Below are 24,732 nucleotides of genomic sequence, written 5' to 3'. Positions count from 1 at the left end.
TATAACTGGCGCAGTCGACGGCAAAGTGAGTGGAATTAAGTTGAAGACTTAAGTGAAAGACAAACTAGCGAAAAAATCTTAGTGAAAATAAGAGCTTCATAGAAGAGAAGCATTTAAGGGCAACGGAAGACCTTCTTAAGTAAAGTTAATCGCGAACACCTGTGTTACCGGCCAGAAACTCAGGACGAAGGAAGGACCCATTCACAACCTACAACCAACCAGCCTAGACGACAGCTTGAACTCCAAATGAGAATTAGTACTCGTCTGTAAATAATAAACCTTTTCTACTTATTAACAAAAGTGAACACAGTGATAATACTAACAAGTGTTTCAAAGTAAACGTTTGAAATACAGGAAAGTGCTTAAGCTTAGTGTAAACTTCGATCTTATATCGAATAGAAAGAAAAAAAATCTTTTGATTTCAACTAAAGTAAATATTTTATGAACCGTGCTAAAATCTTCGATAATAACAGAGATATGGCACAGGAAATTAACGCTAACGAACTGTTGGAGCAAATCCGCAGTCTCACCAAAAACCAAAACGTGCTAATGCAACAAATTAGTGCTATGCACGAAAGGGGAGTTGATCCGTTATTAAATTACCGGACACCCGACCCAACAAAAAAATTAGCTACGTTCAGTGGCAATAAAAAAGAAACGCAAGCATGGCTTGAAGACACCGAGGACACATTAGAGTTATTCGGAAGTTACACGGGAACACCGTATTATAATCAAATCATTAGAGCCGTGAAAATAAAATAACGGGAGAAGCCAAAAAAGTATTAATATCAGCCGGAAACCCTAAAGATTGGCAATCGATCAAGGAGGCTCTATTAAACTCCTACGGCGACAGAAGAGATCTTACATCTCACATTCAATCGCTTTTCTACATAAGGCAAGGAAAAAAGACATCAAATCCATAGACACAGCGATAAAGAGTACCGCAGCTGTAATGGACGACTATAAAAACTCAACCAGAGCTATAAATAATAATAAGCTAATAAGCCTAATGTCAGTAACCCGATTCATAGACGGACTAAACGACACTTTGTCCATGCACGTGAGAAGTTACCGACCCGAGTCTCTTGAGGAGGCATACAATCACCCCTATTCTGTACGTCGATCGATTCGAAATATTCCGATAGAATGTGTAATTTCCATTCTACATTCCGTTCGAGTTGTTCAATTTTCGAACATTACTCGATCGACTTGCGTACGTATTACTTCTGTTCGGTTTAGAATCGTTCTAATTTGTTTCACAAGTGTGACGGTTTCGTTTACTAAGAAATGACTAATATAAAAAGAACGTTTAAGTAGTGTCGACAGTTTTGATGGTTAGTGTTCGAAATTTCTAGTGTTCCCGAACGAGAGTCGATCGAATCATGCAAGTCGAACGGAATAAAGAATGCAAAATTCGAACTCGAACGAAAGTGTAGATTCGTTCGTATCACAAATACGTCGGATTGCAGAATCGGGGTGAATATCACGGTGCAATATGCAAACGCGGCTTATAGAATGAAACTCGATAATAAAACTAATTATCAAAATAAATCTAAGCCACCGCAAATTCACAACGCGACTAATCCACATAATGCTCAAAAACCCGGTTCATCAGGGAAATTCAGACATATAAAACCAGCTACTGACGATGACGTATCCATCAGAACGGTTAGATCAAACCAAATTAATACACACGATGAAGAAGCAGAGATGGATAACGATATTATTATAATTAAATGAAACAGTTTTAGATTCAGATGACGACGCCTTTTTCTTAGGAGACGAATTAACTTTTCACATAATAGAAGGAAGAGGACAGGAAGCATAATAAACAATAACTTTATACCATATATTACGGTATTAACTAGCAAGGGGGAAATGAAAATTTCTTTTTCTCGACATGCCGATTTTCCATATGGGACTGATATGCAAGTATGGGCAGTATAAGAAAAGAAAGTGATTAACGTTTTTTAATTATTCGTAGTTTTCCCAAAACTCAAGAAATGTGAATCTTATCTTTACGATAGATATAATTATTGCTGTTACAATGCACTGAAATCTTATTAAGAGACAACAGGATTGAGGTGTGCTGCCACTTCAAACACCGTTAACTCAAACACCAAAAGTAGAGCTTTTTGGAAAAATTCCATTCGAATTAGAAGTGGGTTGTTTTTTTGTACGGCATTTCCTATGCTATACCTTTGAAGGATTCTTTAAACCAGATCTTGTGTAAATTGTTCTCGAAACGAACTCCAAATTTCGCTTCAAATTGCAAGTTCGGTTATTTATTTGAGTCCAAACGTCTTTAATTGGCCCAAACACGATTCGAATTAAATCAACCCAGAATACTTTGAAATTTCAAATTATTTGCGTTTGAGTGGCTATGAACAGTTTCATCCAATGTACTCGAACCATCCTGTTTGCTTCCTGTTATTAAATTACATGGATGGAACCGAGATTTGGGAACTCATCGACATGTTTTACCTATTCGAACGATTCACTCTCTTGCTAGCTGTCAAACTGATTTTGGTTGTATTTTACTTGGGTCATTTGGAATTTTTAGAGCAGAAAAAACTGCTTTAACGTGCGAAGTGTACGTGTGTACCTGTTTTGGGAAAAAATGTTGAGATCGAATTAAAAACAAATTCGATAGTCCCACGACAAAAGGGCCTAACTGTAAATGAGAGCCTCTCTTTGTTTACTTTCTCTTTTGATTATTACGGAGCAATTATTGCAAATTCTCTAAAGTTTCCATTATAAATCGAAAGCTTGTAGTTGTACCTTGAATGTTTTGCGAAGAGTAATACGTCAAATATGAAATCAGTTCGGTAAATCATGAAAGAAAAAGTAAACAAAGAGAAAGTGTCATTTGCAGTTAGGCCCTTTTGTCGTGGGACGGTCGAATTGTCAGATGATTCATTTTTACGGAACATTTTACCATTCTACTTCACTGATCGCGAGCAATCATGATGGTCGTTCGATTATTCTGACTTAAAAGTATTCGAAATAATTTCAATCCAAAGAGGAACAAGTACAGAAGGTAAGTTCAGGAAAAAATATAGAAGGTACAGGAACAAGTGCAGAAAGTACAAAATCAAGTACAGAAATGAGGGAAGCAAGTACAGGAAGTACTGGCCCATTTGCAGAGTGCAGAAAAAGGTACAGAATTACCCGGTGAACGACCAACATGGTTAAAGCCGGGGTAAAATAAATGATATAATAAAAAAAAGGTACAGAATGTGCAGATGGTACGAATATAAGCACAGAAGTTACAGGACCAAATACAGAAAATACTGGAGCAGGTAAAGAACGTACAGGAACAAGTTCTGAAACAAGCACAGAAAGTACAGGAACAAACATACAAATTATAAAAACAAGAACACAAAGTACAAAATAAAGTGCAGAAAATAGAGGAACAAGTACAGAAAAAAGTTTGAAGTTCAAAAGTTAATTCCAAATGTTGTCGAGGCAACAATTTTGAATGGCAAATGAGAAGAAAAAGTTTTCATTCCACGCATTCCAATGATGTCCACTTAAAATGCACGCTCACATCCTGGCAGAACAGTATCCGCCCATTTGCTTGAGTGAGGTTTACTTCAAGCTGGTAGTTAGCCTACTAAAGCCTGACCGTTGATATGCACTAGACCATGTAGCACACTGGCTTCCTCCCTCAGCAGGCACTGCTCTTAGTCAGTCCCACTGGTTTCAGATAAATCAGGTTAGGTATAGTGGAGATAAATAGGGAAATATAGCATTTGGAAGTTTATTAACTACTGTTGTTAATGGTTGAAAATGAAACGGTAAACAAAATTTGATGTAGTTGAACAAGCAGTCATGTTACCTAATGGATGCTGACATTCCGAACGTGGAAATGGATATGACGTTGTTCATCCCATCAGCCAAACAAAATGATAAGATTTTTGTCGCACCTTCCAGAATAGCGTGCACCTTTAACCCCCTGAAACATTGGTATTATTTTCTTCATTACAAAACACATTCTCAATCGATAGCATTTGATGCACTTTAATTATCACTAAACTTTAACATCCAGTTGGATTTAATCCATGTTTCTTTCTTCGGGTGTAATAATAAATAATTCAAATTCATTTGAATTCTACATCAATTTTCTCCTCATCTGGATACCGAAGATCTCCTTTAACTGGGAAGAGGATGTGGAATTTCCCATCAGTACCGGTAAGTCGAACTTGCTCTACCATAATTTCCGCCGATCTGTCGTATGTCACAACCGTATTTTTCTTCCCCTTTGCCTTCTTCTTTCCCTCGTTGTGGCTTCGAGTAACTTGTACGTCCAGCAAAAGCATCCTTTTCAGTAACTCTAACATTACCTTATGGCAACATTCGGCGCTGACGGAGCTGGTTACCTCTAACAACATGTCTTTGGTTTCGGGTGAAACTTTAGTCTCATCGCAGTTCGTCAGTGGAGGTAGACTTATCACTTTCTCCTCGTCGGAAAAGAAGACGAAAACCTTTCCCTCCAACAGATTGATGAATTTGTGAACCCCAGAATATGTATTTCGTTTTTTCTCCTTTCGTATGATTTCGGCTTGTTGCTTCAAGTCGTCATAATATTTTTCGGCAGTAACTTTGGCTTTTGCTCCAAGAGGTGTGATTTGAATTTGCTCCGATAAATCAGCCTGGTAACGTATTTTTCCTTTAATTTTGACGAAATCGTGAGTGGCGATTGTTGCTAACTCACGTCGACCGCACTCGGTGTCATGTAGATCATTTTGCAATTTGAGAAACTTCTTCATGCTAGTGATGACGAAATTACGGACAAGGCAATGAAGCACGTATGGTCGAATGTCTTTCGCTTCTTCGCCGATACAGACCTCGTGAACCTCATTCATTGGTTTGATGATTGTAATTTTCGGACGGATGTCGATTTCGATCGGCAATTCTAACTCAACTTCTGTCGCATTTTTGTTACCAAAAGAATTAGATTCATTGTTCTCCGGAATAATATATCCATTCTTTTCAATATAATCCAACACCTGTTTACTATGGCATTGCTCCACAAGCTTTTTCAATCTTTTGTCTTTTAATGGATTGCCCTTGAGATTAACTTCTGAAAAGTAAATTAAATCAATACATATTCAAATCGTTTTATTTGTGATTGTTACCCTTTAATTTTGGACATTTCACTAGTAGCTGTGGAGCAAATTCAATGTTGTTATCAACTACGTTCAAAACTTTTAGACCGGCTTGTTTTGCAGCGCTTGCCGGTATCTCCCTAATTTGATTTTTCTCCAAGTTCAGCTGTAAAGATAAACATTAGATTTAAAATGCTTTGAAAGAACGAAGCTTCGCCCACCTCAGCCAAATAGTGCACATCTTTACCACAATAAAGAGTTGGAAATTCCTCGAGCCTATTTGCTGCCAAATTACATACGATCAAGTTTTCCAATTGATGGAAATCAACTCGTCGCAACTTGTTTCCAGAAAAGTTTACTGTCGTTAGTAGTTTCAGCTCATTTATTTCGTCGGGCAAAGTTTCAATCTGATTGTTTGATAAATCTAGCACCTTTAATAACGAAAGTTTTCCGAGTTCCACCGGAATCGAGTTAATTTTATTGCGAAACAAGAGCAGCGATTGAAGATTTTTCAACTCCGCTATCTTGGGAGATATTTCATCGAGAGGTGTATCGTCAATGTCCAATAAATTAAGAGCCGTAAGTTCATAGATAGTTTCATCTAGCTGGCCGGAATCGGTATCAAAGCGTTTTCGGATAATAGAACCTGACAGCTTCAACTGACGTCGATTTTCCTCCTTAGCGATTTGTATTTCAGGCCACATGGTTTCACTAATAGTTTGATGTAGTAGGTAATTGGAAAATATTGCGAAATTGTATACTCACAACAATGGAAAGCGTATTGCATTCGAGCTGCAGTGACCACACCGCCTTTATCAACAATAAAGTAATGATAAAATGTATTATTGAATATTTTAAATTAAAACAAACGAATCCGAATCCACCAGCAGCGTTGCCAGGTTGCCAGAATTATCTTGCAAATGCCAGATTTTGCACTACTCCCACCTAGAGTGACTATAATCAGAGTGGCGACAGCTGTTCGTTTGGAATGACAGCTCCCAGTTCCAAACGAGCAAACGACCTGTCAATTCAATGTAAAGCTAATGGAATGTTTTGAATTGTTGCCAAAATTACGGATGAGATGGCGTCACTCTGGTTATAGGCACTCTACTCCCACCCACTTGTACTCGGCAGGCAGATTTCCACCCAGACGGCCAGAGTTGCGGTAAAAGTCTGGCAACAATGCAACAACCGTTTCCGGCAGAGAATTTCGACTAGCGGTTATTAACGGTTCTGTTTCTGTCGCATTCTCGCCATACAAGATTGGCAGAACCGTTTTGAATCGGTTCAACATTTTTAGCGTCTTGGTTTTATTTTTTAAATAAAAAGTACTTATGTAAGGCAATAAGTCATTGCCCTTCATATATACTAATTCTCGATGGACATTACAAAAGGTCCCAAGTGCAAATGACAGTTTCTCTTGGTTTACTTTCTCTTTCAATTATTACGGCAAATTTCAGTAATTTCCAACAAATTCTTCAGTGCATATCGAAAGTTGATGGTTTTTGCTATTATTATATGTGAAGTATTAAATGGAAAGATTGTTGATTGGACCGTAACACTCGAAAGAGAAAGTAAACAAAGAGAAACTGTCATTTGTACTTAGGACCTTTTCTCGTGTTTGTCTTCAATGGTGGAAAATGTTATTACCAATAACATTGCTTTCTCACTACCAAACATACCCATATTTCAATCTCATTCACCTCGTCTCCAGAGATGGCATTTCACCAGAGAGATACACGCTAGAGTCAGATTTTTGCCACACCGAGGATGAAAAAAACGAAGCACCGCACAAAGAGGAAAGCGCACTTCTTCTCAGTGTCGAATAGACAGCATTTGAGTGTGTGCTTGTGGTTAAAGCAGCTGGCGCGAGTGAAACACATTCTCACAGACTAACAGACAGGACACTCAAATTAGATTCTTCAATCATTTTAACGGTCATTTCGAATATTCCTTTATTTGGGACAGTACTCACCTGTGTCATGATGGCGCCACGTTACCCTATCAAAAATATCCTTTCTGTCATCTAGACTGTGTTTATTTTTTTTATTTACCAACAGAGTTGCCATTCATACAGAATTACCTGTAATGTATCGATTTGTCTACGTCCATGCGAATTTCATGCAGGATACAGATTTAATACATATTGCCAAAACTATATACATAATTGTGCTACTTCTCATCCTCCAACGCAGTACAAAATCGAACTCGTTTTGTTACAATATTTACTTGCTTCTGGTCTACCGCCACTTAATTTCGGATGAAAATTACCAACACAATAAAAAATAATCTAGATGAGCAACGTTGAGAAAAATAAATGGTTACCTTCCAACATCGCTGAAAAAGTTAAGTATATTATCAACGTAATCCAATAATTTATTGTGATGATTCATTTTCAAATATTATGATGAAATCAGGCATCCCTGCAAGCAGCTGATCGGTGTTGACAAACGAGGGGAAACCAACTAGTAAAAAAACTTTCACATAACACAAGGGGTGTACCGATAGTAAATAGTTCGCGCAGTACAATATAGGTGGAACTAGTGAATCACGAAAAATTATTTTGATAAGAATTTACTCATACTATCATGTCTGTTAGTCTGTGACATTCTCTTCGCATGAATCGCTCACACGCGCTCTCGTATAAATACACCCAAGTGACCACTGGCGCGTGGTTGTGAGCGAACACTTCTGTGAACTTCAATTAATAGAGAGTAGATCTGACCTTGCTATGAAAAATTTGCAAGGAAAACCGAAAATTTTACGATAAATTGTTTTATTTTGCTGATTTTGCGTGTCCACGCTTTTTCTACGCAAACCATACAGCAGAGTGCTCACCGGCGTGTACACCTCTGTGAAAGTATCTGCATCCACCTCAGAGAATTTATTAGCTAATGCTCTAGCACTTTGGCACAGACTAACAGACATGACAGTATGAGTAATTTCTTATAAAAATAATTTTTCGTGATGCACTAGTTCCACCTATATTGTACTGCGCGAACTATTTACTATCTGTACACCCCTTGTGTAATGTAAAGGTTTTTTTTACTAGTATGTTTCCCCTCGTTTGTCAACACCGATCAGCTGCTTGCAGGGTTGCTTGATTTCATCAAAATTTTTGAAAATAAATCGTCACAATAAATTATTGGATTATGTTGATAATGTATTTAACTTTTTCGCGATGTAAGAAGGTAACCATTTATTTGACTCAACGTTGTTCATCTAGACTATTTTTTATTGTGTTGGTAGTTTTCACCCGAAATTAAGTGGCGGCAGACCAGAAGCAAGTAAATATTGTAACAAAGCGGGTTCGATTTTGTATTGCGTTTGAGGATGAGAAGTAGACAAAATTATGTATATAGTTTTGACAATATGTATTAAATCTATATCCTGCATGAAATTCACATGGACGTATACAAATCAAAACATTACAGGTAATTCTGTATGAATGGCAACTCTGTTGGTAAATGAAAAAAATAAACAGTCTAGATGACAGACGGGATGTTTTTGATAGGGTTACGTGGCGCCATCATGACACATGTGAGTACTGTCCCAAATAAAGGAATATTCAAAATGACCGTTAAAATGATTGAAGAATCTAATTTGAGTGTCCTGTCTGTTAGTCTGTGACTTTGGTGCGATTCAGTGGAAGAGGTAAAAGGAAATAAACAAACGCACTCATGATGCGTGCACACTTTATACAACAGTGGTGTATAAATGTAAAAGAGAAGAGCTCTCGTTGATATTGTCAGTGCGAGGGGAGAAATTTTGCTTGCTCTTCGTCACACAGAGGAAATAGACATCTCTGCTCGTCTCAAGATTCGTTTTTTGTATGTACATGCGGGATTGACGAATATCAAATGAAGTCGAATAAAAACAAGAAAAAAGAGGGAAGAGAGAAATAAACAAGACACGTACGGCGAGATAATGACGCAATTTCGCCTGCATAATTTTGACAGCAGCCGGAATGCAGCCAGCCTTTTGACGGTTGCCAGAATTCCTCACAAGCGCCCACTTGTACGCGGCGGATAGATTTCCCCCCAGACAGCTGGCTATGTCTGCCAACCATTTTCTCGGAATTCTGCCAGAATTCCGGCAAAAGTTTTACAACAATGCAACAACCGTATCCGGCAGAGAATTTCGCCTAGCGGTTATTAACGGTTCTGTTTCTGTCGGGTTCTTGCCATACAAGATTGGCAGAGCCGTTTTGAATCAGTTCTACATTTTTAGCGTCTTGGTTTTATTTTTTCATTAAAAAGTACATATGAAAGGTAATAAGTTATTGCTCTTCATATATATTTATTATGGAAAATCTCGGTTGATTTTTCAATAGAGCGTATAAGCAAGTGACAGTGTCTCTTTGTCTACTTTCTCTTCTATTAATTACCAAGCGGTTCCTATCGGAATCCTCCATTTATTTTTATTACAATTCCAAATTGCAAAAGCACCACCACTTCTTTCAACTTTAACTAAGAAACTGATTCGCAAAACCGTTGTTCAGAAAATTTCAAAATTTCCATGCCTACCTAGATTGAATCATTTGAATGGTTAGAAATTTTCAAATTTTTATGGCTTCCTAGATTGAATCAATTGAATGGTTAGAAATTTTCAAACTTTCATGCCTTCCTTTCCTTTACATGAAATGATACCCGAAGCTTTCGACTTTCAAACAGAATAGTGATATCAAACAAAATCTATTTAATCACATCACAATAATCGAAAGAGAGACTGATTAAAGAGAAACTGTCACTTGCTTATACGCCCTTTTGAAAAATTAATCGAGAACTGCACTCACAGGTAGACAAAAGTTATCACCTGTACCCGCATACGCATGGCTGCCAGATGGCTGACTAAACGCTGCCAGCTGGAAAAATATGGCTGGCAGACATTCTGGTGACCGACTGCCTCACCGCTGCCAGATATACAACTCAAACGATACAACCGTATCCTCCAGGATTTTTCCACATTGAAATCTTTGACATTTTCAGCAAAGGTAAGAAGATGAAAACGCTCGGCTAACTTAGATACAGGCGACTTTGGTTTGTCAAATTGGATTTGACAACCGTCACTGAATCAATTTGATAGCCGTCTGGTGGTCATGGTTGCCCAGGTAGCCAAAACGCTATGCGGGTAGTATTTCGTGGTAATATTAGTACACAATTTAGTACACTGTCAAAATATTGTCTTCGGACCAGAGATGCCAGGTCTGCAGATTTGTTTTCAAATTTCGCAGACTTTCGTGTCAAAATTTACAGACTTTTGAAATTGCCTCGAGTTTTTTTTTCGCTGGCCAAGTCAGTTTAGCGTACTATACTTTTTAGAGAAATAGAATCCTTCAGACATTTTGTTCAGATTTTCTGACTTTTGTAACCCTGTCTGAAGATATTGGAATTTTTTACCTGGCATCTCTGCTTTGGACTTTGAGTTTGCGTTTATTTATTGTTTTTGAAGTTCTGCGGTCCATGCTTGTTTGTTATGTTTAGATTTCCAATTTTTAGTGCCTATTTTATCTAACAATTGTTAGTCACGTTTAACAAATATGGGCAAAAAGAAAGCTAATCAACTGGGACGATCCTTAATTAAGGACCGATTCGGTCATGGTAATCGAAAAACTGTTGATAATAATAGCATGGTAAAATATCCCTCAACATGCTAAATTTTTAATTTAGAATTAAATGACTTTGATTTCAGCTTCACACAACCGAAGTTCAAGATGGGTATGATTGGGGTCGATTGAATCTGCAGTCGGTTACCGAAGAATCATCATTTCAAGAGTTTCTAAGAACAGCGGAGTTGGCTGGAACTGAATTTCAAGCAGAAAAATTGAACATCAGTTACGTGAATCCGAAATCTAAGGTTGGATTACTGACCAGCAATGAACGGGTTGAAATCGAGCGTAAACAGACTGATAAAAAAAATCTTCTAAAGATTCCACGTAGACCCAAGTGGAACAAGGAAACAACATCAGAAGAGTTACAATCGATGGAGAACGAGAATTTTCTTGAATGGCGAAGAGGGCTGGCATCTTTACAGGAAGAGGAAGATTTACTAATGACTCCGTATGAAAAAAATTTAGATTTCTGGCGCCAGCTGTGGCGAGTTGTGGAACGATCTGATATCGTAGTTCAAATTGTTGATGCAAGAAATCCCTTATTGTTTCGAAGCGAAGATTTAGAGAAATACGTGAAGGAAGTAGATGACAAAAAATTGAACATGATTTTGATAAATAAATCCGACTTCCTTAACGGAGAACAGAGAAAAAGATGGGCGAATTACTTCGATGAGCAGGAGATAAGAGTTGCTTTCTTCTCCGCCGCACAATCGGTCGATGAAGCTAAGCGAAAGCGTGAAGCGGAAGCAGAGAATGCAAACACGGAATACGCAATACCACTGGAAAGGAAACTAAAAGAATTGGATTTAAAGGTCGATCATGTTGAAGAGACGTTAGAGCATTTGGAGAAAAAAATTGAAGAACTGGTCGATGATGATGTAACAACTGCAAATATTTTTCAGTAATGTTTTAGCAATTGATTTTTTTCGTTCCTTACAGGGTAAGTCGTTTACTAAAATACGAAACAATCCGGAAGTGCTGTCCAACACCGAGCTGATTGCCTTGTTCAAGCGTCTTCATAAGTCGGAACGTGTCACTTCCGGTGTGGTAACCGTTGGCTTAGTAGGTTACCCGAATGTCGGAAAAAGTAGTACAATAAATGCTGTATTCATCGAGAAAAAAGTTTCTGTCTCAGCTACTCCCGGCAAAACGAAGCATTTTCAAACACTGTTCGTAGATAATGAGTTGCTGTTCTGCGATTGTCCTGGTCTTGTCATGCCCAGTTTCTGCACAACCAAGGCGGACATGATCCTGAATGGAATATTACCAATCGATCAGATGCGAGACCACATTCCGCCGGTTAATCTACTTTGTACATTAATTCCACGGCATGTTCTAGAAGATACGTATGGCATTATGATAGTCAAGCCGCTTGAAGGTGAGGACCCTAATAGGGCACCTTACTCGGAGGAACTATTGCTGGCTTTTGCCTACAATAGGGGGTACATGACAGCCAACGGTCAACCTGACCAATCACGAGGCTCGCGTTATGTGCTGAAGGATTTTGTGAATGGCAAATTGCTGTACTGCAATGCTCCACCCGATGTCGATCAAAACGAGTTTCACAAATTTCCGGAGCGTCTTAGAGAAGAAGTAGACGTGAAATTGTTACCACCTCGACAGCAACGAGCAATGAAGGTGAGGACTATCAAACATCAGTCCTTGTGGATTTAATCGCTTTTCTTTTTTCAGATGGGCACTACCACCACCGGCAAAGATATCGACGATCAGTTTTTCCAGGCACGTAGTTATACCGGATTTGTGAAAGGGCGTAACGACTTTCCGAATGTACGACCGATGGGTGTAAATTCTCAGGATGCTGGTGTTTTGATAGCTGGCAAACCGTGGAAGCACCAGAAACGAGAAAAACGAGAAAAGCTTCGGCGCAAATATGCTTACCTTGATCAGCACTGAACACTGGAATGGTGTTATTCTAATATGAAGTGAGCTCTGTAACTGTTTTGTAGCTTTATTCAATATACAAAAGGATTACACATCTTTATATTAAATATATGCTTTAATCAACGATTCTAATTACGTCGGATCACTAGCCGGTGTTTTTATTATGTGCTATAGTTTCGTTCAGTGATCCGTCTCGATTCCCTCAAATTCGTTATAACTGTCCTATTATAAATTTGTCAAGATTGAACCGTACTTGTAATGCTTTGTTCTGTTCTGCTTGAATCGATACAAACTATAGCCGTTGATTCATTATTAAGAGAAAAAAACAGTTTAAACCTGATATCCTAGGGGGTTGCTTTGCTCTTACGATATACCTATCAGCTAACAACTAAGAAATAATTATATAGTACACTAGAAAGTGGGGAGAAATGATGAAATAAAATGTCTAGTTTTATTTTCATAGTTATTGTAGTTTTGGGACTGGTAGTTTGCTTGAATTGAACTCAACACTAGTAGAACAATACACAATGCAGCACACTCCGTTGGCATTTGCTTTCGAAATCATGCAACAGTTCGTCGATGTCATTGTCCAGGTCATCACTTTGGGCCATCTGTAAATAAAACACGTTATTAAATTTTAAATTAAATATATATTACATGAAGTTAAGGGTTTTGTTCAGGAAAATTGTGGTCTCCAGTTTTGAGTTACAGCATTCATCTTACATATATACAAAAAAAAAATCTGCAGGATAAGAAGGAAATAGGTGCATTCTGTTCGGATTTTCGTGCCACCATTAAACAAGCACATTTTTCTCACTGAGTAATCAGCAAACCAGTGATGTCGAGCAGGGCTTGCAAATTGAAGCAACGAATATGAACGAAAGGATTTCACCATCTGTGCTATTCACACACATTCGTACACTAAGAAAAGAACCATAGTAACCGTAACCTGTTTTTTATTGTCATTTCAACTATACGCTTAAAAAGTGTCAACAATCATGATATATGACTATTCACCATTTGTATTGTATAAATTACTAGACAACAAAGACTACGACTTGACTAAACTATTTGTATTTATGACTTTTCTAGCATGGTCATCCTGACAATGGTAGTCATCTCAAATATAAGAACAAATAGTTAAAATGACAATTTCTAGTAAGGTGAAATTGCTCTCGAGCCTTGATATATATGAGAAGCGAAATAGTTATTGCTACTAGTAAATATGTTCACAATATAATAATGTTACCATAAATAGATACATGGTTTAAAAGACGATTATGAAGTTTGAAAACACTATTCATGTAGTCCATATCAACAGAATTTATGTAGTAAGCACATTATCGTATAGTGTTTTTCAACCTACTATGTATTACATTTGTGCTGACTATACAAATTGTCAATAAACGGGTGTACTGCTATTGTCACATAAAGTTACAATTTGGCAGAAAATTTCGTACATGGGCAACACATCAGTGATGGATTTGAACAAAATATTCTATATTGTGACTGTATACTTTGGTAGGTCTTGCAGGTAGGTAAAGTTTGTAGCCTTACTAGTTTCCGTCGTTGAAATTCAATTTTTCAACAATTTTTCCGGTTATGTTTTCCAGTGAAATCAACATCTCGTATACGGTTTATTATTCATTATCGGTCGCTGTAGAAACAACATCAAGCGATTGATGAAAAGGAAGATTATCTTTTGATTCCCGGATTCAATTCGCTCGTATCCGACGGAAAATCGCAGGTGGGTATCGAGGTTTGCATCTGCGGACTTGGCTAATAATTTCTTTTCTGCTGCCAATTTCTGCTTCAGGAAAAACTCCACCGGACAGAGCCTTGGATCAACTGATGCTATCAAGCAATGCAATTTCACCAGATATATTATCATTTGATTTGATGCGAAAATAAAAAAAAGGTTAAAGAAATTATTTTGTTGTTCTTATTTTAGAATTTAAATTCATAAAACTTTTCAACATTAGCTCATGTTTTGCTGATCTTCAGCATTGTTGAATCAACCACTGCTTTTAGTTTCAAAATAACTAGAAGTGAAATGTCAAAAATACCATGACTCTGGTTATAGCAAAAACTACAATGTAAAAGAAATATTCGGTCATGGTTAGGCTAACCATCTCAATCGTATTAGTTATTCATACAATACACTGTTCAATATTACTATTCTAGAGCCGATACCATTCATAGTAAGCATGAACTTGACTATTGTTGAAATCATCTGATTTCATAGTCGGCTGAAAACCACTATACGCTCATGGTCAAGTTGGCCCTCTATATAGTAACAGTTACCATACTATTTTTCTGAGTGTATGTCAGGTAGAATTCACAGCGCAACCCAAGCCAGGAGAGCTGCTTCGTTCGTTCTTTAGTTCATGAATATGCCCGCTTGCTGAGACCTATGCTTCATGAGGTTAGCATTTGATGAATGGTTCTAATATTGTAGATGCCTATGAGGAAACTAGTTTCATAACTTTTAGTTCCGATGAATATTAACTTAAAGAACATTGCTTTTAGTGTTTCTCGGATATATACACAGTGTAAACTGCCAAGAAACAAATTGATCGTTTTGAAAATGGGCTCAAATGCAAAACTTCTGCTATAAAATGTTTAAAGTATGTTTGAAATGTGATCAAATTTGGTCTTGGAATGCGAACATTATGTTAAAAATGATTTCTGTAAACCTACTTTTTAAAAATAAACCGTAAACACTGCCTATATGACTTTGCTTCGCGTCTTGTAGCACACCGTGAGGCAAGGCAGACCCTGTCAGCTTGGAGCGAAGTCAATCTTCAGTTCAGCAACGCCATCGCACGCCATCACATTCAACATATCATGTCAATTGTATGGGTGCGCAACCCTGCTATTTTGGCGCGCACGAATTTGACATTTTTCTTTCCTACTTCTATATATAAGATTCGATGCGGGCTCGCCTGGGGGCGACATGCTCTCAAAAAAGGATGTTGCCAATGATTTGTTCGGGAAATGTGAGAGCTGGATATCTTGTTAATATGATGTCTTTGGGCAAGGTCTTCCTTCTCGTACAATACTAACGAGAGCGAACCCTTCATTTCATTACATTGTCATGGATTGCTTAGTTCATGTGTTAACTGAGACTGAGAGCACAGACAGTTTACTTGGCAAGGGGAATTGGTCTGCTCAGTAGCATATACTCTCACGCATCCAGTTTCTCTCTAATATAGGTCTCTCATTCAGCTATGTCAAGCAAAGTGTTCACAGCAGATATTTTTTGTTGCTTCGTTCGTTTGAGGATTCACAATACAAGCCCTGATGTCGAGTCGAGTGACAAATGAAACTTTATTTTCATTAAGATTCATTACGTTTTTGGAAAATTTCAAATCAGCGTACGATTTCCGACAAACTTGAAAACTAGAACGTGTTACGGTCAAAACCTGTTCATACAAGAATAAGACAAAATCATTTTAGGCAAAAATGTTTCTTTATCAAGTTCAATTCATACATAATAAAAAAAACAAGCTTCCTTTTTAGCGAATGCGAATTGACGGGCCTTCCGTTTAACTATTCCCATCAAGTGTGGCACAACCTCCTTAGAGCAAATTCAGCAGCTGCGAGATTCATATGGGTGGTCTATAATTTAAATGAAACTGAAACAAACGTATCCCCAGCAAGCCGTTCTAGTTTTATTTATTCGACCAGTTCTTCTGTCAAATTTAAAACTGGTCTACGATGCCGTTCTATTTTTTTGTATATTTGAAACACGAGTAAAACACTGCTGGGGCTGCCAGTTTTTCTTGTTATAAAATCCAGATTTAAATTTTGTAACTGACATAAATTATGCATCTAGAACTAAAACACTCCTGAATATGCCCTTAGTCACTTTCCTTGCCGCAGAATGCATGTTGGTAGACCCTGTCAGCTTGAAGCGAAATCAATCTTCAGTTCGGCAACGCCATCACACGGCATCACATTCGACATATCATGTCAATTGTATGTGTGCGCAGCCCTGCTATTTTGGTGCGCACGAATTTGACATTTCTCTCCCCTACTTCTATGTATGAGATTCGATGCGGACTCACCGGAGGGCGACAAGCTCGCAAAAAAGGATGATGCCAATGATTTGTTCGGGAAATGTGAGAGATGGATATCTTGTTAATATGATGTCTTTGATGTTGGTCTTGAAACGTTGACAACTGACTTTCGTGTAGCTAACATCGGGTGGCATACCACTGAATGACCTTTTCCTGTGATGGTGTTGCTTGAGGAACGGTAACATATGTTTTTCCCGACATTCATGTATGTATGTAGGTATGTATGCGGATAGACTTACATTAGATCCGAATTTGATTATCAGATAGCTTTCATATAACTGCTGTTAAGAAGACCAAAATGGGTTTTGAGGACCCGGCGCCTTCCAGCAAGAACATCCGGTCATATAATAAAGAATTTCGCTATACCAGCTTAAACCTGCCTGAGGTTTTGTTTGTTAGAAGGGTGCGTCTTACTCATTTCGGACACAGTACAAAAAAATCTTGTCATTTTACATCTTATTAGATGCATAGAAATGGAGCGTCGTATTTCATACAAATTTATATTCAAGAACACGTAAAACTGTGTGATTTGAAAATATCAAATCTTGAATTCGAATGAAATAAAAAACAAAACATCAATAGCAGCAGCGCGACTTGAACCGAGAAACATTAGATCACAAGCACATCGTTTACTCGACTGAAACAAATGGTTATATCTGTTCATTGAGTAATTGATAAATATAAATCCATACAGCAGTGCAAATAAATATAAATCCATACAGCAGTGCAAATTACACTCGGAGCATGTAAAATTCTGTGCAAGTGGAATATTGTGTCATTTGAAACATTAAGTAGTTGTGAATTGTATCGTTTGTAGAATTCTGTCACCTGTAAATTTCATAATTTTTTCCTGTAGAGAAACACAAAGCTTCCCCCACGGGACTCAGGTTGGCAATCCACTACATCATCGAGTCATTCAGTTGTAAGATACCCTGATGCATTCCCTGACCCTCCCCGTTGTCAATATAATTGAGCATAATATAATATTATATATATATATATATATATATATATATATATATATATATATATATATATATATATATATATATATATATATATATATATATATATATATATATATATATATATATATATATATATATATATATAAAATAATAGCGAAGTGTGTTGCTAATGTTCTCTGGTATGCGTGGGCCGATCTTAAAATAATATTTTTTTTCGAAAGGTGACGTTAATGCGGAGGTTTTAGGCTATAGTACATAATGAAAATCCTTCGGGAAAGTAGAGAAAAACTAGAAAATTGGTTCGTATGGAATTGGAAATTTTCGGCGTGTATGTAGTTGTGAAATGCTAGCTGACTGTAGAGCAAAATATGAATACTAGATTGTTAATAAAATCATTTGGCGCCAAACGAGCTGATTTGTGCAAAAATTTCACTGAGCCTACTTGATTCACGTGTTTCTCTACTTCGAATCGCTCCCCGGTGAACGAACAAAATGGTAAAATAAATGACACAAAAAAAATATTTCAAATCACATGTTCAATTAAGTTAGGGCGCCAAATGATCAGCATACAGGTTTGCATTCACCGATATGTAAATTTGAGATCAATGGTTCTCATACTAGGTTGCAATATTTCAAAACTCTTGTGTGGAGCATTCACAGACATTTTCATAGACACAACTTATATAAAGGTTATATGCATAAAGTTAGAATAAGCGGCAATAGTAAAATGATTCTATTGCAATCCTCGGTTGATTGTCCAGAAGTCCAGCAAGTGACAGTTTCTCTTTGTTTACTCTCTCTTTCGATTATTGTGATGTGATCTAAAAAGATTTTCTTGGATTTCACAGTTCTGTTTGGAAGTCGAACGTTTCGAACATCATTCTATGCAAAGAGTTAAGTGATAAACGTGTAAACAGCTTGGTAATTAATAGAAGAGAAAGTAAACAAAGAGAAACTGTCACTTGTTGTTACGGCCTTCTGGAAAATCAACCGAGAATTATCAACTGCCTGTATATGTTAGAATCGGATCGCGAAACGAGAATAAGCGACCGTTTGTTGTTTCAGAGAGGATCCCCACAGCAGCGTGCTAATCTTTGATTCTCAGAAATGTCATCGAGAGAAGTTCGCTTTCGCACTGGTGTCTATTCTATGTTAAATGAGCCATGCCGGGTTTTTGTTGTTGCGATGATATCCGTCTCTCTTTGATGGCACTGATTCAATCGTGTGAAGAGTTACCAGTGAGCGTTCTTTGATACGATAAAAGCCATCCTTGAACTCATGTCTGTCCCATATTCAAAGTACCCGCATATCAGTCCCATTCAGTGCAAATTTCAATAATTTCATTTGTTGCAATATTGAAATAGCAAAGGTGTATTAACGATATTTCCTGTAATAATACCATGATTTAGCATTAAGTAGCACAATAAATCAAAAAAATTGAAAAAAATATTTTAATCGTCGTTTTTTCGACATGCCTATTTTACATATGGGACTGATATGCAAGTATGTGCAGTATAAGAAAAGACATTGGTTAACGTTTTTTAATTATTTGTTGTTTTCCCAAAACTCAAGAAATGTGAATCTTATCTTCACGATAGATATAATTAGTACTGTTACAATGCACTAAAATCTTATTCAGAGACAACAGGATTAAGGTGTGCTGCCACTTCAAATTAACACCGTTAACTCAAACATCAAAACTGTTCCTCTCTCTACTTTTTGGAACAATTCCATTTGAATTAGAAGGATGTTTTCTGTTTTTTGTTCGGCATTTCCTATGCTATACCTTTGAAGGATTCTTTGGCCCAAACACGATTCGAATGAAATCAACACAGAGTATTTTGAAATTTCAAATTATTTGTGTTTGAGTGGCTATGAACAGTTTCATCCAATGTACTTGAACCATCCCGTTTGCATCCTGTTATTACATTATATCGATGGAACCGAGATTTGAAACTCATCGTCATGTTTTACCTATTCGAATGATTCACTCTCTTGCTCATAAACTGGCAAACTGATTTTGGTTTTATTTAACTTAGGTCATTTGGGACTTTTGAGAGCAGGAAAAAACTGCTTTAACGTGCGAAGTGTACGTGTGTACCTGTTTTGGGGAAATATGTTGAGATCGAATTAAAAACAATTGTCAGATGATTAATTTCTACGGAACATTCTACCATTCTACTTCACTGATCGCGAGCATCATGATTGCTCGTTCGTTCGATTATTCTGACTTGAGAGTATTTGAAATAATTTCCATCCAAAAAAGAACAAGTACGGAAGGTAAGTTCAGGAAAAAATAAAGAAGGTACAGGAACAAGTGCAGAAAGTACAAAATCAAGTACAGAAATGAGGGAAGCAAATACAGGAAGTACTGACTCATTTGCAGAGAGTGCAGAAAAAGGTACAGAATGTGCAGATGGTACAGATATAAGTACAGAAGTTACAGGACCAAATACAGAAAATACTGGAGCAGGTATAGAACGTACAAAAACAAATTTTGAAATAAGCACAGAAAGTACAGGAACAAACATACAAATTACAAAAACAAGTCCAAAAAGTACAAAATAAAGTGCAGAAAATAGAGGAACAAGTACAGAAAAAAGTTTGAAGTTCAAAAGGTAATCGCAAATGTTGTCGAGGCAACAATTTTGAATGGCAAATGAGAAGAAGAAAAAGTTTTAATTCCACGCATTCCAATGATGCTCACTGATATTGCACGCTGCCTGTTCGCGTTTCGGCAAACCATCGGTTTTATATTTTTATCCTGTTGTCCGCGATATAAAAAGGTTGGGGCCACTATCACAGAGCATTATAATGATATTTTTCATCAATAATCATTAAAATTGATAAGTAGTTTCTACATCTAATCTAATATTATTGGGCTACGAAGTGTGCAGGGGTCCGCTAGTATAGTATAATATAATATAATACATATAATATACCATAATACAATTCAATATAATATATCGAAACATAATGCAATACAATACAATATACTGTAATATAATACAATATCACCCTCATTCTTGTTTACGGTCGTATGCGATACGTTCGAAAGGCTAAACGATATATAAAAAAATAAACGACATTAAACGATAAACGTTCGAAAGTATATCAAATTCGTATTCCCGTTTACGTTCGAATCGATCACACTTTTAATCATCGTACATGCATAAAAACAACGCCCATCCAACTTTAAACTATCAGTTCTGGTACAGACTTGAGTTGTAATGAAAAATGATTGATATCATTTGTTGTTTGACTTGTTTTTCCGATGATTTTGTATCATCATGCATGTTTACATCCGTATCGACTATTCGACGAACACATACTTTCGAACTAATGCGAACAAGCTATTCTTGTTTTCACTCGAATGTGTACGAACTCGATTCCTGTGCAAAAGAAGGATCGGCATCACAGGTAGATTTTTAGAAAGATTCTAAGCGTCAAAGAAGTGACGAATGCTACATAATAAATGAATATCGTACTGAAGATCAATTTTATTCAAGTCGGTACACAAAGTTTTGAAATTAAACTTCGTGCAAAGTAAGAAAAAGCATTGGAAATTGTCGTCCGATCAGCAGTATCTGCGAAAAGTATCTTGCAATGTTGTTATGTTTTAAGCGAATTTTCTATAAAGTACCTAATAGATCTGGTATAATTCGATGCGTAAGAACTTGGAACCGCGCAAATGTTCGAAGACTCGCCAGAAAAAAAAAACAAGCATTGCTATGCTTTCTAAATATTGTATTCAAAAAACAAATTTATCACTTGATTGCAAGTCACCTTTACATTCGAAAAGAAATTTGCTGGAAATCGGTTAAAAAGTTTTCAATGTATTCGAACGGTTGATTCGCAGCATGAAAATAACGAATTAAAACCACGGCATTTCGTCTATTCGTTTGTAAACGAGAATGGGACTTTTCGTTCGTACGAGTGATGTTCGAATACACGTATTGTTCTAAACTAAACTGGCATTCTAGTGTTTTGCATATGGTTAATCACAAGAATTGAAGTGATTTTACCATGGCTAAGCATTTATTTGAAAAAGTTTACTGATATTTAAATATTTTGTGCAAACGAGTCGCGTTCGAATTCATTCAAGTGAAAACAAGAATGTTTTATTCGTATTCGTTCAAAAGTATCCGTTCGTCGTATGGTTGATACGGACGTAAACAAGAATGAGGGTGATTTTTTGAAAACGATATCGCGTAAAAGGCCACCTTTGACCTTTAATACAAAAAGATTTCACGTCATGTGTTGTCTTTGCGTTGAGCTATGATTCTTGGCTTATCAGCGTTTACCTTGGATTTCAAATAACTCCACAAAAATATCTGGTGGCGTCCAATCGGGTGTTCTCGGGTGCCAGACAAAATCACCGTTTGTAATCGAGCTGTATGGCATGTTGCACCGTCCTGTTGAAACCATTAGTCATTCAAATCATTTTCACGAACAATGGGCATCACAAAATTATTTATCACGGCTCGATAACGATCGCCATTAACAGTTTTTATCCATTCAGTAATAGCCGTTCAACCGAGAAGGTTGTGTATAGAAGCGTACAGTTTAACAACGCTGGTTAGTTTACACGCGTTAAATACGACAACGGTTGAACTACAGGTAGAGACCTGTTGGCAGCAGCCGTTAAAGCGTAAAATCGTGCTGCATAAGAGAGCCCTAGTGCTGGGCCAAGCTGGTGAAGGAAACAACAAAGGGCGTTTCCCAAGCTCTACCCAGGCCACAATACACAGCCACAAGTGCTGAGCAAGAGAGTGCAAAGGCACATCGAAGAAGGAGAGTGCAAAGGCACATAGAAGCAGGAGAGTGCAAAGGCACACCGGTGCGAAGGCACTTCGGTGCAGAAGCATATCGGTGCGGAGCACAAGGAAGAAGGAGACAAGACAACTCGGTCTTTCCACTGCCATACAACACGCAGGTATACACCGGTGACCTGCGCTGGTTACAGCTGGCGAAGACAAAAGTAAATCGGAAATCGAGTGGTGCTTGATGTCAGGTAGCAGTAGCATCACATCCAACAATCAGCATCCAACAAGAACATCTAGAGCAACGAGAATCTACACGGCAGTGCAACGGAGATAGACAACAATTTCAAGGTAGAAGTTTTTTCTTTTCCTTTTGATTGAGTACTGTGTAGTGTTGGTTTCATTTTTTATTTAAAGTTTGATTAAAAATTTTAATGTGATGGATGAATCCATGGACGTAAATCCTAGCATGAATCCTATACCCCCACGAACGAAAAAATATCAGGAGAGCTCTTCTGGGCCTTGGATAGTCTTTTTTAGACGTATATCAAAGCCATTAAACATTTTACAAATTTCTAAAGGTTTGACATCACGATACTCTTCAATCAAAGAGATCATAAAAGTAAATAACGATAAAATTCGTGTTGTGGTAAATAGTTTGAAACACGCGAATGATATTGTCTCTTCGGAACATTTCATTAAAGAGTATAAAGTTTACATACCCTCCAAAGATGTCGAAATTGACGGTGTTGTTACCGAAGCGAGTCTTTCGGTAGATGATTTACTCAAGCATGGTGTTGGTCGTTTCAAGAACTCTATGCTTGAGGGTGTGAAAATACTGGAGTGCAAACAACTGTACTCAGTAGTTCATGAAGAGGGAAAGAAAGTTTATCGCCCATCAGACTCGTTTCGAGTGACATTTGCCGGGTCTGCGTTGCCGTCCCATGTCTATGTCGATAAAATTCGCCTCCCTGTTCGGCTTTTTGTTCCAAATGTAATGAATTGTACGAACTGCAAAAAATTCGGCCACACAGCTACTTACTGTAGTAATAAACCAAAATGTATTAAGTGTGAAGGGCCTCATAAAGATAATGATTGCAACAAGGAAATTGAAAAATGTATTTATTGTGGAGAAAGTCCTCATGAGGATATTTCAGTATGCACTGCATTTAAAGTACACAAAGACAAAATTAAGCTTTCTTTAAAAGCACGGTCTAAGCGCACATATGCAGAAATGCTTAAAACGGTCATTGATGTCCCCCCTTTGGAAACCGAAAACGGGTTTTCAAATCTAGAGGAACCAGAGGACTCTGACTCTGACGAAAATAGTGAAGGTAATTCGTTTATCACTACCCAAGGGTCAGTTAAGAGAAAGAAGTCTTCTTCCAAATTACCAAAAAAGACACCTAAAATTTCATCTTCAAAAAAAGATCCCCGTGTTAAACAAAAAAAGTCAAAACCAAAGACTGTGCCTCCTGGTTTGTCAAATTCACAAACCAATCCAGGATCTAGCACAGAAAAAGGTAATAATCCTGTGGGCTCTATTTCACAGCCACCAACAGGATTACTGAAGTTTTCGGAAATTGTTGAATGGATTTTCTCAGCATTCAATATATCTGAACCCTTAAAGACCCTCATAATGGCATTCCTTCCAATAGCTAGAAATTTTTTGAAGCAGTTATCAGCTCAATGGCCAATTGTCTCAGGTTTTGTATCTTTTGATGGATAATTTATCACCCGCCGCAAATGATACAATCACTGTCCTGCAGTGGAATTGTCGAAGTATCATGCCAAAACTTGATTCATTTAAAATTTTATTGCATAGCCAAAAATGTGATGTATTTGCTTTATGCGAAACATGGCTTACTTCAAACATAGCTTTAAATTTTAATGATTTTAACATTATACGTCTCGATAGAGACTCTCCGTATGGTGGAGTGCTTTTGGGAATTAAGAAATGCTATTCCTTTTATAGATTAAACATCCCTTCAACTTCTAGTATAGAAGTTGTTGCTTGCCAAATAAACATTAAAGGCAAAGATATTTGCATAGCTTCGGTTTATATTCCTCCAAAAGCACAAGTTGGACAGCGACAGCTTAATGAAATGGTTGAAGCCCTTCCTGCTCCACGATTGATTCTGGGGGATTTAAATTCGCACGGAATGATGTGGGGTTCCGTTTACAATGATAGCAGATCATCTTTAATACAAAACATTTGTGACAATTTTAGCATGACGGTATTAAATATGGGTAGCATGACACGGATCCCAAGACCTCCTGCACGCCCAAGTGCAT

The 24,732-nt window shown here is 37.3% G+C and overlaps 3 protein-coding genes across 5 annotated transcripts in view; 1 reads left to right on the top strand and 2 right to left on the bottom strand.

The window, feature by feature from the left end:
* Nucleotides 1-3,955: 3,955 nt before the first annotated feature.
* Nucleotides 3,956-6,035, bottom strand: LOC131437648 (leucine-rich repeat-containing protein 47-like). Its single transcript, XM_058607128.1, has 4 exons — nucleotides 5,877-6,035; nucleotides 5,333-5,822; nucleotides 5,142-5,277; nucleotides 3,956-5,086 (listed from the first exon to the last, which is right to left on the bottom strand). The coding sequence occupies exons 2-4, from the start codon at nucleotides 5,813-5,815 to the stop codon at nucleotides 4,104-4,106; spliced, it is 1,602 nt and encodes a 533-aa protein (XP_058463111.1). The 5' UTR covers nucleotides 5,816-5,822; nucleotides 5,877-6,035; the 3' UTR covers nucleotides 3,956-4,103.
* A 4,471-nt stretch (nucleotides 6,036-10,506) lies between these two features.
* LOC131434364 (large subunit GTPase 1 homolog) lies at nucleotides 10,507-12,731 on the top strand. Its single transcript, XM_058601033.1, has 4 exons — nucleotides 10,507-10,743; nucleotides 10,803-11,600; nucleotides 11,662-12,360; nucleotides 12,415-12,731. Exons 1-4 carry the CDS (start codon nucleotides 10,651-10,653, stop codon nucleotides 12,634-12,636), a joined length of 1,812 nt encoding a protein of 603 aa, XP_058457016.1. The 5' UTR covers nucleotides 10,507-10,650; the 3' UTR covers nucleotides 12,637-12,731.
* Nucleotides 12,676-24,732, bottom strand: part of LOC131434365 (RNA polymerase II subunit A C-terminal domain phosphatase SSU72) — a 67,359-nt gene continuing 55,302 nt past the window's right edge. For all 3 annotated transcript variants that reach the window (XM_058601034.1, XM_058601035.1, XM_058601036.1), the window contains one exon: nucleotides 12,676-13,235. In XM_058601034.1, the coding sequence (XP_058457017.1) occupies nucleotides 13,134-13,235 (102 nt within the window). In that variant the 3' untranslated portion in view covers nucleotides 12,676-13,133. The remainder of the gene's footprint in view (nucleotides 13,236-24,732) is intronic.

This window comes from Malaya genurostris, chromosome 3 (assembly GCF_030247185.1).
Source record: "Malaya genurostris strain Urasoe2022 chromosome 3, Malgen_1.1, whole genome shotgun sequence".
Taxonomy (NCBI): domain Eukaryota; kingdom Metazoa; phylum Arthropoda; class Insecta; order Diptera; family Culicidae; genus Malaya; species Malaya genurostris.
Note: the sequence above shows the minus strand (reverse complement) of the source record. Positions and strands in the feature narration are given on the sequence as shown.